Source organism: Aricia agestis, chromosome 22 (assembly GCF_905147365.1).
Source record: "Aricia agestis chromosome 22, ilAriAges1.1, whole genome shotgun sequence".
Taxonomy (NCBI): Eukaryota; Metazoa; Arthropoda; class Insecta; order Lepidoptera; family Lycaenidae; genus Aricia; species Aricia agestis.
Window position 1 is genome coordinate 1,903,575 of NC_056427.1, and position 15,431 is coordinate 1,919,005.

At 39.0% G+C, this 15,431-nt stretch overlaps 1 protein-coding gene across 1 annotated transcript; it reads left to right on the plus strand.

Annotated features, from left to right (window-relative positions):
- Positions 1–3,311: 3,311 nt before the first annotated feature.
- Positions 3,312–10,521, plus strand: LOC121738186 (zinc finger protein 771-like). The gene is made up of 5 exons (XM_042130083.1): positions 3,312–3,461; positions 5,647–5,760; positions 6,907–7,060; positions 7,727–8,038; positions 9,571–10,521. Exons 1-5 carry the CDS (start codon positions 3,357–3,359, stop codon positions 10,281–10,283), a joined length of 1,398 nt encoding a protein of 465 aa, XP_041986017.1. The 5' UTR covers positions 3,312–3,356; the 3' UTR covers positions 10,284–10,521.
- The last annotated feature ends 4,910 nt before the right edge of the window (positions 10,522–15,431 follow it).

Genomic DNA, 15,431 nt, shown 5'->3' on the forward strand with positions numbered 1-15,431 from the left:
GTTTTTATTCTATATTTTTCTACGGAATCTTCCTGAGAAAGAAGAACTGGCTTCTTTTCTTCTAGGTTTTCTTTCTCCTTGATGCTTGCTGAAGGCTGGCTCGGAGTGGTCTGACCTATTGTTACAAAACTGACTTCCTGTGATGACACCTATAATATCACTGGTCCATGGAGGTCGAGGACGTCGTGGACTACATCCAGAAGAAGACGACACTGCGCCTGAGGGTCGAGCGTCTGCAGTCTCGCCACAAGGTTAACTTTAGCTCCTTTGTGGTGAGAGTACCGACGAATCTTCTGTCGACTTTCGAAGCGCCGGAGTTCTGGCCGATGGATGTAGTAGAGGTTCCGGGGGAGACTCCGGAACGAAGCGAGTCACGTCGCCGGCAAAATGTGACAGTGATAGTTTTTTAAGTATATATAAAATATGTATGTTAGTTTTAAGGTATTTATTATATAATTATATGTATGTTAGATTTAAGGTATTTGTTATATGCCCTGATGCCCGAATTAAATGATTTGAATTATTTTCCTAATAATTATTGGTTCCTGTCTATTTAAGCTAGCTTCCGGTTTTGTTCAAATCTATATTAATAATTATAAAATCTATATATATATAAATGGATTTTCAATTGTGTTAGTAACGCTAAAACTCGAAAACGGCTGAACGGATTGGGCTAATTTTAGTCTTAAAATATTCGTAGAAGTCTCTTAAAAAATAAATATTAGTAGAAGAATCTTACTCTTTGGTAAGATTTACTTGGAATAGGTACTTCATTATTTATATTAAAAATCTAAAGAAATAATTACAAAAATGCTTCTCAGTACTTCTTACACGAAGAAGCTGAAAACATACTAAAGGTTACGTACATAAGATCTTAATTCGTTCAACGTCCGCATATATACACAAATAAAAGCACAACACACACACATAAACGCACACCCTCACTCACACACTAGACATACATATAATCTTACCTTTAATCTTTTGTTGTAAAGGTTTTAATATAGTTAAGTGTAAAAGTCACGAGAATGTTCCTACTGGCCGCACAGGACAGGCTATGCCTAGTGTGGGGATTTGTCTTAATCTGAAGCTGTATAATATTGTATTTTTCTGGAAATAAATTATTTGTATTGTATTTGTATTTATCCAAAATCACTATACCTAAATTTCCATTTGAAATACTTCAGATTATAAATCGAAATCACAATATCATCCAGATAAATATGCGGTTTTAAATAAATAAATAAAATAAAAACATCTTTATTAAACATACAAGGACAGAGCACTTAGCCACATTAGAGAGAGTTTTAGTATAAATAGCTAGGATTTCCCTCAATTACTTATGGATCCCATCATGAAGTCACCTTTTTTATAAACATGGTACCAAATTCGGATTAAACCCGATACAATAGCGAAAAAATCTTGAAAATCGGTCCACAAACGGCAAAGTGATCGTCGAACATACATAAAAATTTATAAACAGACGAACATATAACCTCCTCCTTTATGGAAGTCGGTTAAAAAAATACAAGTAAATAATGGGCCAAGTGCGAGTCGGACTCGCGCACTAAGGGGGGTATTACATTATCATTTATATTGGATCATTTCTATGATCATATATATGATGAATATTAGATTATCATATATATTGGATCCGAGATCATTGAGTCAATGATATTGGATAATGTAATATAGACATATGATTCATTTCTTCCTTGATCATAGATTTTTTACATTTTCTGAGAGATTGGATCCAATACGGTCATAGAAATAGGTGTTGCCAGTTATTTAATATAAAAAAAAGTTTTTAATTTCTTGTTCGTTAATATGATTCAAATAATGTAATGTAATTATTTTTCTAATTATATACTTGGATAGTCTTGCTGAAATAACAAAAAACAAGCCATATTAAAAATGACGATGTCTTTTGACACATCGAATTCTCTGAGATCTAGTAACCCTGACGTCAATACCTGTCAGCGTTAGCGCTCTCCGTTGGCTATTGAAACCACATAATATGACTTTTGTATGGGGAAACTCGTGACGCTCGAGCCATTGCCCATACTAAAGTGAAAAAAAATTTCGTCTTTCAGAGGTGCTACTTTAACAGTGAACTCTCTACAAGGAACACGTACACACCCTAAAGTATTATCACTTATTTTTGTTACACACTGTATATGATCATAGAAATGATCCAATATAAATGATAATGTAATACCCCCCTAAGAGATCCGTACCGCTACATAGCAAAAATAGGCCAACAATTGTGATTTTTGTATGGGAGTCCCCCTTGATTTTTTATTTTATCCTAACATTATTATATTAATTATTAAAGTACACATATAATTAAGGCCTTGGTGAAAATTCCAAGTGCTTACCTGTTGGCGTTATTGATAAAGAGCAAAAAAAGGCAAAAAATCACGTTTAATGTATGGGGCCCGCGCGGCGCGTCACGGGACTGTTAGCGGGACTCGATATTCATCGAAACTTTGAATGCCTATAAAATCAAAACTACTATGTATTTTTGACTACAACAAAAACTAGTATATTTGTATACATAGAGGCTTTACTGTGACAAAATTTCAAGCAATTTGCCATACCTAGTAACATTCTCCATAATTATGCTTCAATTATCGGTCAGGTGCAATTTGCAAACAAGAATGGTGCAAATCTATCCGATTCTATTTTTTTTTTATGAAACGTAAATTCGCAATTTTTATTATCAATTATATTATGATTGTTTAGTATTTTTAAAGAATCTAAAGTCTAAACTTTGCTATGTATTTAAATAAAGTGAACTATACGATTTCATCGTCTCGTACAATTATCCCGCTTTGCAGCGATGTAGCTTCCTGCCTCGACAGTCGGCGCTGTATGTGCACTACGATGATACGACGATGCACTACGTTGTCAGGATCAGCCCGATCACCAGCCGCTTCATCGGTCGCCGGAGCACTCTTCCCTTGGTCCGCACGTGCACCACTCAAACTGCACCGTCTTGTCCCGGGTAGGTTGCGATGACCCCAGGTGTTTCTCGGGAGGTTGCTGTCCACCATCAGCACGACGTCCCCCTTCTATGATGGCCCTCCCACTCCCGTGAGGGTCCCGCTGGTGTTGGAGGTCAGGGAGGTACTCTCAGCGCGCCCAGAACATGTCTGCGGTGATGAGATCGCGTAAGGGGACGGCTGTTGACATTCCGCCTTAAATACGGACCCGTCCGAAATAAATAATTATTCTTTGTATTCACTAAAGGAGAAGAGGAAGTACATACTACAAAGAAGAGGAAGAAGTTGACAACTTTCAGAAGATGGTGCACTGTTTATCAATGACGGTATTTCAGGATTTTATCGCAAAATATGAAGAATACCTTCTGCTATTTATGCTTAGCGGCAAATAGAAGAACACTGAACATTTATAAAACGGACCTACAGTACGTTTATGAAAGCCTCGCGTATTACAAGGTACTTAAACGGAACGAATCGTAACGCACTGCAATGGCAACAATATGAAGATAATAATTTCATTTAGTCTTATTTATTCCTTTAGACGCCCACGACTCCGTTGCGCCAACACCAAGATCACCAAGAGTCTTATAACTATTTAGACAAATCTTAAGACTCATTCTTCAAATTATTGTAACAATGTTGAATGACCATAATATTTTGTGGACAATACTTTCATTAAACCTTGTTTTACGAGGAAAATTAAGACGGTTCGGAGTAGAACCTTCTAAAGTGTAATTTGAGAGAGATACAATCGCTTTCTTAATGACACGGCTCACGTGTCACACGCCACAATAATTGTTAAAAACCCATAAAACGCGGAATGCACCTTTTAAAAAAGGTTGACGGCCCCTACTTTCTTTCAATTCACAGAATATTCAGAGGCGAAGCCTATAGGCTTGTTCTACATGGAAAATTAAGATGAACCTTCTAAAGTGTAATTTGAGGGGGATACAGGCGTTTTTTTATTGACCCGGCTCACATGTCATATGCCACACGTTAAAGACATGTATAACACAGCTCCCGTGTCATCCCCACTGAATCGGTTAAGACTTTATAGAGGGGCACTTACCTGTGAACTGTGGAAATCAATAGTTAACTACATCTTTTCCATAAATAGAGCTCACATTACAAGGAATGTCGGGCTTAACACCCGACATTCCTTGTAAAAGTGATATGAATAATATGGTACCTATTTCATGTAGGTGTCCTACTTTGCTATGTTTACAATTTCTCTTGATAAAAATGGACATTTACTCTGTATATCCATACTAATATTTTAATTTAGAAAGTGTCTGTCTGCCTATCTGTTAGTCTATTAGTTTTCCACAATCCACGACCAAACCACTGAATTGATTTTACTGAAACTTGGTATGTATTGAAATACTTTGAGCAGGAATAGATAAAGGATAATTTTTATTCCAGCAAAATTAATTATTCCTATACCAAAAAAAACAGTGCAATGTAAATCATTTACAATTAGAAAAGTTTAATATGCAAATTGTAACTGCAGTGCATAAAATAAATGTCTCATTTCAGTCAGCACTAGCAACAGACCAATAATAATATTAATCTACTGGGAACCCCTGTTGGGTTACCAAACCTATTTTGTCCACTGCCCACTTTTTTTTAAATAAAATAAGGGAGCAAACGAGCAAACGGGTCACCTGATGGAAAGCAATTACCGTCGCCCATGGACACTCGCAGCATCAGAAGAGCTGCAGGTGCGTTGCCGGCCTTTATGAACTCTGAGAACAAATTATGTTTTAGTGCTCCCCATTGTTTCAATTTAAAAATTTAAAATGCATCCATATGAAATAAATCAGTCTCAACACCCCCATTTTTTTAACTGGGTTCAGACCTTCAGCGCCCACAAGAGGGCGTTATCACCCACTTTGGGAAAGTCTGATCTATGATATGATGCTTAAGGCCGTGTTTCCACTGAAGCGGTGCCCTAATTGACCAATCATGATATTCCAGCGCGCAGCGCAATGACAGCAAAGCTAGCTAAGATTTCGACCATGGTGATTGGTCAATTCGGCACCTCTAAGTTCCTCTCCGCTCCGCTCCGCGTCAAACGCAGCCTAATGTTTATGAATTTACTATTATTATTATTCTTATCTTATCTTATATCTTTAAACGAGCAATTCTTGTATATAAATATATAATTGGAATCTCGGAATCGGCTCCAACGATTTTCATGAAATTAAGTATATAGGGGGTTTCGGGGGCGATAAATCGATCTAGCTAGGAATCATTTTTATAAAATGTAATTTTATTCGTGTTTTATCGAATACCGAGCAAAGCTCAGTCAAATAGCTTGTTTATTATTATTTGTGTAACCACACCATCAGCCATTAAGCTGATGCGTGTGTCAAATCGTTTGAAGATTTCATCTCCCAATTGGTCCAGTTTGTTTTGAAAGCAGTTCACAGAGGTTGCCATTACCACACTTTCAGGAAGTCTGTTCCAGACCACTTTCACTCGGTTAGGTAAAAAGTGCCTTCTAGGTAAGTTCTTGCTGGGATTTTGGCATAATTTTAAAGGATGTCTTCTTAGGTGCTTACTACTTACTTGCTAGCCAATAAGCATTGTTTAGTTCAGTTGTTTTCGAAATGACTCACACTTTCATTTGTTTTAATAGATCACAGACGGCGAATGTTGGATGTGCTACATCTGTCACACGAGGCTTCAGCAATGTCTCCGGCTGCAGCAGTTGGCTGTGCAGACACGGGGTCTCATTGATGGCCACAATAAGGTAAAGAAGTTGATTCCTAGGCAGATGGGGGACCTACGTAGTCAAACCCAGCTGACAGATCACAAATAACATTGAATTGACATGATCCAACCAAATGATGTTAGTCTGTCAACTGCCTAGGAATCTGTTTCATTGATTGTACATATTTGGAAGTTTTCCTTGTCTCTGAAATATCATATTCGTTAACATAATATGTAACTCACCTCTTTTAAATCTTCTGTATGTTGAGTTTGATAAAAAAATATATGTGGCACTCAGCCTGAGTGCCACAAACATTAAAGTTCATAGCATCTAGTCTCGTGTAGTCTGGTTGCACGTACATAAACACCATGCCGAAGTCTGCTGAACTGGGGTCGTACCACGAAACCGTTTTGAGACTCAAACAAAAGAACGAGAATGCCGCGTCCTGCTCTAACAAACGTGCAATGACGTTGTTAGAGCGGGACGCGGCATTCTCGTTCGATTGTTTGAGTCTCAAAACGGTTTCGTAGTATGCCTACTGAAACGACGTTAGACGACCTCGTGTTGGGTTTATTTTCGTTACGGAATTTCTTGATTCGGTCGCCGCGCTCAAAGCCCGCGATTAGGTTCGCACCAAACCGACTGTAAGTCGCCGAGTGTGAGCGAACCACCGACCACACAACCACGTGGTTGTGTGGTCGGTGGAGCGAACGATACGCAGTTTTTTTTATTTCCATACATATTCACTTTTTCGTTCAGAACACCTAACCGACAATACGTTATTAAGCTAAGTGTAGGCACTAGGCATAGTAAAAGGAGAGGAAGTAAGTTATCTTCATACAAAGGCACCGCGCGCGGCTTGTATGTGTGCGCCATAGTATCAATGCGTCGCCACGTACGGCACACAACAAAATCTCGACCAGTTTTATAAGGCTGGTACCACCGAGATTTTGTTGTGTGCCGTACGTGGCGACGCATTGATACTGTGGCGACGCATTGATACTATGGCGCACACATACAAGCCGCAAGGACATTCGATACCGTTTATGTTCACGTTCACACTGGGGCTCACAGTGAGCCTGCGCACATTCGGCGGCTCACAGTCAGTTTGGTGTGAACACGGCAATACAATAGCTTAAAAATTGCAGATGATTCTATTATAATGACGCATTCTATTGTTTTCAGATCAATATCGATCTAAAAGTGCTTGGATCCTTGTTAGAATTATCAATCTATAGGACGAAAAACATCTCAATACCACATTATACTTCACGTGATATACAGGAGCCAGAAGCAAAGAACCAGCTAGATTTGAAGCTTGAATCTACCAATGACAGTGGTAATATAGATTACATAATATAATTTAGTAAAATTGGCCAAGTGCGAGTCGGACTCGCGCACGAAGGCCGGTATAGAGTGAAAGTAGACAAAAAATTGTGTTTTTTGTACGGGAGCCCCCCTTTAATATTTACTTTATTTTAATTTTATTATTAATTATTAAGTTACCATTATTGATTACGAGCAAAAATATAGCGGCAAGAACTATACACAATCTGTGAAAATTTCAGTAGTCTAGCTATAGCGGTTCTTGAGTTACAGCCTGGAGACAGACAGACGGACAGACAGACATCGAAATCTCATGAATGGGGTACGGAACCCTAATAAAAATTAATTACTTAATATATAGTTTTATGTCATTATTTTGGCGTAAAAATTATCTAATTAAACACAATTTATAAACTTACTAGTAAACTTCTTAATAATAAGAACCAATAACGTATGATACCATAATTTTTTACCATAAGAAGAACTTTAAAGGGCTGTTCCATCTCATAATATAATTTAAAGTAAAAAAGTGTGCAGCAAACAATGATAGTTTGAGAACCAACAAAAGTGGCAATAGAGCAGAGGTTCCAAAACCTCTTTATTTTGCAGACCACTTAAAAAAAAGTGTATGTGGGTGCAACCTGTTGTTGTGAATTTTAATTTATCAAAATTATTTCAGTGATCGATCATAATGTGGAAAGTTCATGCGACTACGAAGGATATGAACAATTCTTTATAGAATATGACGATCCTCTATTAATCAATGATAACTGTAAAACGGATTTACCAGTAGACCGAAACGCCTCTTCAAACGAGGTTCAATCAGAGGTTAGCCAAGTTAATTATGAATATGTGCAGCAAACCCCGACAACACATACAATCAAGGAAGAATATTTTGAGGGCCTCGGATCACAAAATGCAGCTCGGTGCACAGAACAACGGAGTGTAGAAGAAATGCAACAACATATAGAAGTGGAGATAGAATATTTAGGTATGTGCACTTACATTCATCTTTACTTATAAGTTACAACACTAAGGCCGGTATAAATAGTCAGTACTCAAGATGCATCTCGGTCTCAAGACACGGTTCAGGCTCTGTGATTGGTTGGCTGTCAAAATTTGGACCAATCACATAGCCGTACCGCGTCTTGAGACCGGGTCGCATCTTAAGTACTGACTATTTATACTAGGGTTGTTGAGGAAGTGATTATGAGGAAGAGAAGGAGGAAGAGGAATTGTCACGCGCAAATTTAGAGGATGCGGATGAGGAAGAGGATATTTTTTTGAGGAAGAGGATGCGGATGAGGAAGCGGAAGAGGAAGTACGTCCATATAGTTCAGCGTTTCCCAATGTAGGCGATAACGCCCTTGTGGGCGCTGAAGGTCTAAAGGGTGGCGGTGTGAAACTCAGAAAAAATGGCGGTGTTTTGTAGAGGCTTCTTATTACCAACAAATTTGTGGCAAGAGCTCCTTAATTTAAATTAGGAAAAGAAAGTAGGTGAAACAATGGGGGTGTTAAAACATATTTTGTTCTCAAAGTGGGCAGTGGACAAAAAAAGTCTGGGAACCCCTGATATAGCACTACACTTCGGTCTCATTTCGATTTTCGATAAAAGAAATCAAATTATTAGATTATTCGCACTGCGTAGCTGCGTACACGCGTAAACAAAACAACGCTTGCTATGTTTGGTACTACTAATATATATTCTGTGGCTATGTCAATAAAATTAAAACAAACAAGCAAGCTTGCTCAGCGCGGGTGGCGAGAGGGGAGGTCTCGCTCGCCCGTTCGGTCCGGCATCGCGCTCTGGCGTGTGCGTTGCCATGATTGGATACGCGACGCGCATGCGCAGTAAAATTCCTCCTAAATTTTGAGGAAGCGATAGCGGAGGAGGATTTTTTTATTTTTATTTATGAGGATGCGGTAACGGTTGAGGAACCCAAAATATTGCGGAACTTCCTCATTATGAGGAGGAGGAAGAGGAATCCTCAGCAACCCTAATTTATACCGGCCTAGAAGACGCCCGCAACAAAGCGCCAAAATTCGTCTATCGCGCCAGAACCTTACATTTTTCTGAGAATAAAAATACCTGCGCCTTTCCCGGGCTGCACTGATTAGGATGTAATTTCGAGATACTTTGACTCACACATAGGTTATTTCTTATCCGGATAAAATAATATTTTCTCGTATATTATACGGTTTCCAGGTGATATACCTTGTTGGAACGAAGTTCCTTATCGCGCGTTCGGCGAACTAGACAGGTTAGACAGAACGATATTTGACCTCGACATTTTTTTATTAGTACCTGCATGGTAGGGGCAGGGCGTTGATAGTATTCCTGTGCGTCTACTAGATGGCGTTTTTGAGAATAAACAGCGACGCGTTGTTAGTATTCCTGGGCGTCAATAGATGGCGTTTTTAATTTTTTTTTTAGTGTATATGTTACAGGTTTTTTGAACATAAGAAATAACTTCGTTCCATTCAGGTATCATCATATTATATTTATATCATCATATTTTTTAGGTAACAAACGAGATGCCAATGAACAGGAAAGAGATAATCTCATGGAATCAAAATCCCACAGCAAGAAAAAACCACACCACTGCGAAGTGTGCTCAAAGACGTTTACATGCAGAAGCCTCCTCTTGCAACATGCCAGAAAACATACCGGCGAGAAACCGTTTAGATGCCACATCTGTCAGAAAGAGTTCACTAGAAAGGTGAATTTAAATACACACATAGAGACCCACAGTGGCTTAAAACCGTTCAGCTGTCATATCTGCCCGAAGAAATTCGCAGCTAAGTTTAATCTCAGTAAGCATATTAGAACACACGCGTTTCAGAAAGCGTTCACATGTGAGGTTTGTCAGAACAAATTCTCCCGTAAGGGCTACCTAAAGACCCATCAGCTGCTACACACAGGTGACAAACCGTTCAATTGTGACATATGTAGCAGAAGTTTTTCACAGAAGAAGACTTTAAAATACCATATATTGTCCCATATGAACGTTAAGCCGTACACGTGTAATGTTTGCCATAGGAAGTTCGCTCAGAAGGGCGATTTGAATAGACATTTAAGAGTACATACGGGTGAGAGACCGCATGGCTGTCACATCTGTCACAAAAAGTTCTCGCACAAAAGTAACTTAAAGAAACACACACTCATCCATTCTAATATAAAGCCATTTAGTTGCGCTATAGTCGATGTGGTTAGTCTTGGCGCGGAAGTGCAATGACCAATGTCTACCAGTGGGGCTCGACAATCTTGATTCAAGGAACACAAATAGTTTTGCTGTGTTAATCTGTTATCTATTAATGATTATATTAACTACTAAACCGATTTAGATGTAAAAGTTTTTTAGAAATTGCATCAAAATGCGGGCAATACTTTGTAATATGTCGTTTCTGTAACTTTTTATGAAGAGGTAACAGACAAACATAATTTTCATGTAAATTAAAAGGTTCCAAATTAATCATCTGTGTATTGTGATTCTTGGTACAGACACAAGGAACAAGGCTGATTTGGCGCGTGGCCAAAATGCCACTTCAAAGACAGTCACCATATAAATGACCACGCCACATCTTTAACTATTTATTCTGATTTTTCTTGACTTGTTATTTATCTACGTTATTTATTTAGCTATCGTTTTGGCCGAAAATTTGACAATAACTGTCAAATTTGACAATAATTGACAAATTTTTGACAATGTCATCCACTCGCCAAGCATCCTTGCAGATGTGATATTTCGATTATTGTAATCTTTCGCAGTAGACTGGCAATTGGCATAGTAGAAGCAGAGGAAACAGAATTAAAGAGAGAAGGCCGACTCAGAAGAGATCTCTGTATTACGTTTGACGTAGTATGTAAAACATGTTTAACTATTCATTCTGATTTATTTATTGTTATTTATTAATTTAGCTATCGTTTTGGCCGAGTTAATATGAACTATCTGATATCATGATCAATTATTGACAATAATTGTCATCCACGCGCCAATCATCCTTGCAGATGTGACATTTCGAATATAGTCATCTGCTGCAGTAGACTGGCATGGTAGCAGAGTAGACAGAACTAAGGAGTACCTCGACTTCAAACAAACGGGCGAATATACGCGAGTTGGGGGCGATTGTCACTTTCAACATGTTTCACAATGGTGACGCATTAGTAAGGCGGGCGCCGGCCGAGTCTTACTAATGCGTTACCATCTGAGTCGGCTTACTCGTTAGTTCTGTTTGCTCTGGTAGAAGTAGTCAACAGCATTAGCCTGCGTTGCCACCAGAGATGTGTTGCGAGGAATGTGTTTTTAAGATGGCAAGCTCACGTCAATGAAGCGATTCTATTGATTCTCAAAAACACATCTCTGGTGGAAACGCAGGCTCACTCTAGCATCTAGGTATCTGATCTCCAGTATAACATTGGACCTTTCTAGAAGGTTCGAGTATTTAGTGTAGGGGATTTATGTTGCCTGTGCTCCCTCGGTAAGCTTCGCTGGTTTGTCGCTAGATGGCACCACGTGTCCGTATACCATGTACCGTAACAATATTATATTATACTAGCTGTTACCCGCGACTTCGTCCGCGTCAACAAAATGTGGAAAGTTGATAACAAAGACAGAAAATTAACCAAATTCAGATTATACCCTATAACAGCAACAAAAGAATTTTGAAAATCAGTCAACAAACTTAAGGTTGTGACGATGCATGGCATAATTATAGTGACTAGAGATCGCCCAATGGTCGAAATTCGACCTTAATTTCAACGATATTAGGACTGCTATCTATATTTTGTAAAAAATGACTTTATCATATTTTTTTCAACTCTCGTCTCCGGGACTCAGCTGATCTCAGACTGGCCGTGTACATTGTCTAATAGTATTTAAGATTCAATAAAAAAAATCTATAGTCCATTTTCAATTTGTCACATTGTTGTCAACAGACTTCAACCATAAATAAAAGAGTACAATTCGTATGCATAGGCTTGTCAATAAAAAATCTGGCATTTTCCTTGTGTGTGTGTTGTAGTGTGTGTAATGTTTTATTTGTTAAAAAAATGTATGATAAAAGCATAATTTCAAAATAATATTAGCTCGATGCACTCCTTCATCATATAAACTAAATATAACTGTGCAAAATTTCATTCAACCTATCTACATCATCAGATAATTTTTATGAACATAGTATCTAATTTGGACCATTTCTTATGCAACAACAAAAGAATTTCGAAAATCGGTCCACAAACGGCGCGGCGGAGTAAAATACATAGGTAAAACATAAAAAAAGTAAAAAATATCCTCCTCCATTTTGGAAGTCGGTTAAAAAGTAGACTAAGTTACTCCTTATTACATCAGCTATCTGCCAATAAAAGTCCCTTCAAAATCGGTCCAGCCATTTCGAAGATTAGCCGGAACAAACAGACAGACAAACATTTTAAAAATTGTTATTTTGGTGTCTGTACCATCTAAATATTCATATGCATGTAGTAAAAAACGGTTATTTCAATATTACAAACAGACACTCCAATTTAATTTATATGTATAGATGAATAGATAAATAGTAGAAGGAAGTCTGTAGTCTGTAGAAGTATTATTTAAGGATATAGAATAGGCTCCACCCTCGCGGAGCGAAAGCCCGCGAACCGCGAGTGTGCAGGGTTTTGCGGCTGCGTATTTGTTCGAATCCCCGCATTAGAGAAATATAATCATGAATAAAAATAATTGTAAATATATTTTATAGAGATTTTATTTATATATTATGTAATAATTTAAATCCCACTGAAAACATAAAATGTAAAAAGACAGCCAAGCCTATTATAGCCTGTCAAGAAAGTGAAGAAATTAAAAAGTGGCAACATCGTAGTGTCATCCCTTTCAAATCAATCTAAGAAAAATGATGAAAATGAAGAAAAATGGTGTCATCCCTGACACTACGATGTTGCCACTTTTTAATTTCTTCACTTTCTTGACAGACTATAATATTATCTATACAAACTTTCTGTTTAATCGTTATATAAATGGCCTGTGATTAAATGAAAGTCAAGTGAATTACAAGCTTTTTATTGTTGTTTATCTACATAAAAGTATTAAGTAAATTTTTACACAATACATTTTTAAAATCTAATTTATAATTGGCCGCTGTTGAGTATTTGTGTCCTAACCCACATTTTTTTGTTGGAACTTGAATTTTGAACGCAGTCTTGTTCTAAATGAACTAAAGAACATATCTGCTGCAATTTGTTTGTGGGTTAGTACACTAATGTTTAACAGCGTTCAATTATAAATCAAAATTCAAATGTAAATTGAAAGCTTTATGCAATACGAGATTTGGGTTATACTTTGAGGCTTAAGTGTTGTCTGTACTTTCTTCAGAAGTGTTTTATGGTGCCCTGTCTGATTGAGGGTTACTTCTACAGAGCATAACAGTAAGGCTAGTGGCGACCAGGACAAGGTGTTAGTGTGTGACAGCTAGATAGCTAGGTTTTGGCTAAAAGCAGCAGGCCACAAAACGTCTACAGCCTATTAGCTAAGAGAAGCGTGTTAAAAATATCCATAAGCCTATACGCGGCGGATATTCCATCAGTCCGTGATTTCGGATCAGGTGGTCGGACCTGGCGTGCGCCGTCTTGCAACATGTTGGTCTCACACCGTCTCTATAGTATGTTATGTACTCAACGACAAAGAATTATACTTTGTCTCTGTATACTTTCAGTACAGCGACGAAAACGCGCGCTCTCCGATGTGGTATTCCGAGAGACAGTACATTGGACGCGGATCAGACGTCACGCACCGTCGGGAGTCGATGAAATCGTATAACGTGGCACATGGACTCCGCTTGGCTAAACGCTTCAGACTAGCCGGCCTTCGCCGGGACGAACGGAACGTCCAACATCGACCCGACTTTGACGATAGGCATTAGGCACCCTGGTAACAGGGTGGAGAGTGCATAAACACCATAGACCATAGGCTGATTACGTACTTGGTGCTAACATCCCGTGGACCGCGCCTGCAGAGGTGTTATGTGCGAAGTTTACCAAGATGGTCGCGAGCACAGCCAAGAGAGTTTTGGGTTTTGTTAAGGGCGGGAGAACAGAGGGGTATTAGTGGTGGACGCCGGTCCTGGACTGACTTAGCCGCGAGACCTCGCGCAGAGCTTGGCACGCGAGTCATAAGGGTAACAGCCCGAGCGAGGGGACTGACAAGCAACGCTTCAATGAGCTTAGGCGTAGATATGGTAGCCATGAAGGAGGAGCAACTTAAGTTTTTCAAGTCCGTAACAGAATCGGGAAACCAGGACCCTTGGGGCCAGGCGTACCGTGTGGCGGCGAGGTTCCGGCCTTCTAGCAATGTAATTAATGGCACGAAACATGCTGAAGGTCATGCTGGAGCATAGCCATGCACAGCCTCATGCATGCTCTGTGTCCTCATGCCAGAGACCGCACTCCCAGAGTCTGGGAGTGCGGTCTCTGGCATGAGGAAAGAACCGATCTGTTAAACAGCCTCCAATGTGTCTCTGGAGTCGTATATTACGATGACCTCGTAGGCAGCGCAAGGAATTTCCGTGCTTTCAAACGTTTTTGTCATAAATACTATTGGAAACAACCGAACACAAGTTTGCCATTATAAATAAATGTCATTTTTTATTTATTTATTTTTTTTATGAAGTAGGCATATTGTATTAAGTATAACCAAATTTTTTCCCGTGGTGCTTCCCCCTTTGTTCGGACATCAATGTCATTACAATTTGGCTGTCTCCCGCTTTGCTTGGGGAGGGAAATTGGTATCTCCTACTCCTCCTACATTTCTTCTGATTAATTTCGTTGCGGGTCCCAAGACAGATTTAGCTTGTCCCTCGGGCATCCCTGAGATCATATCAAAGGGTTTTCGTGGTTGGTTACCACTGTTGATCCTGGCGACACAGGAGTTGCAGTGGTGGGAATGTGTGGTGGGCCTTTTGCCCGTTAAAAAAAAAAAAATGCTCTGTGTCCGGACGTCGATGTGTCCAAAGAGACGGAGTACCACCGGCAAGTGCAGTTTGTGGCAGCGACGATTGCTTCAGGAGAAGATGCTGCTACTTCGACGGACGAAGTGATCGCGAGTATAGTTAGGGATTAACACAACACAACACCGGGGTGTTTAGGCGATGTGTCCAAGAGGGTGTTTCCCCGCGTATGGAAGGACGGTAGACTGAGCAAAGCTTGTTCACAAACTTTATGATACAAAGTTAAATATAAGCAATAATAATAATATCTATGGAAGCTTCACACCACGTCAGTCTGGCCCCGTGCTAAGTACCTGAAGGACTTGTGTTACGGGTACCAGACAACGGTAATATATTTAATTTAATACTTTTATACTATACATATATTTAAGATTTTTATTATATGATAC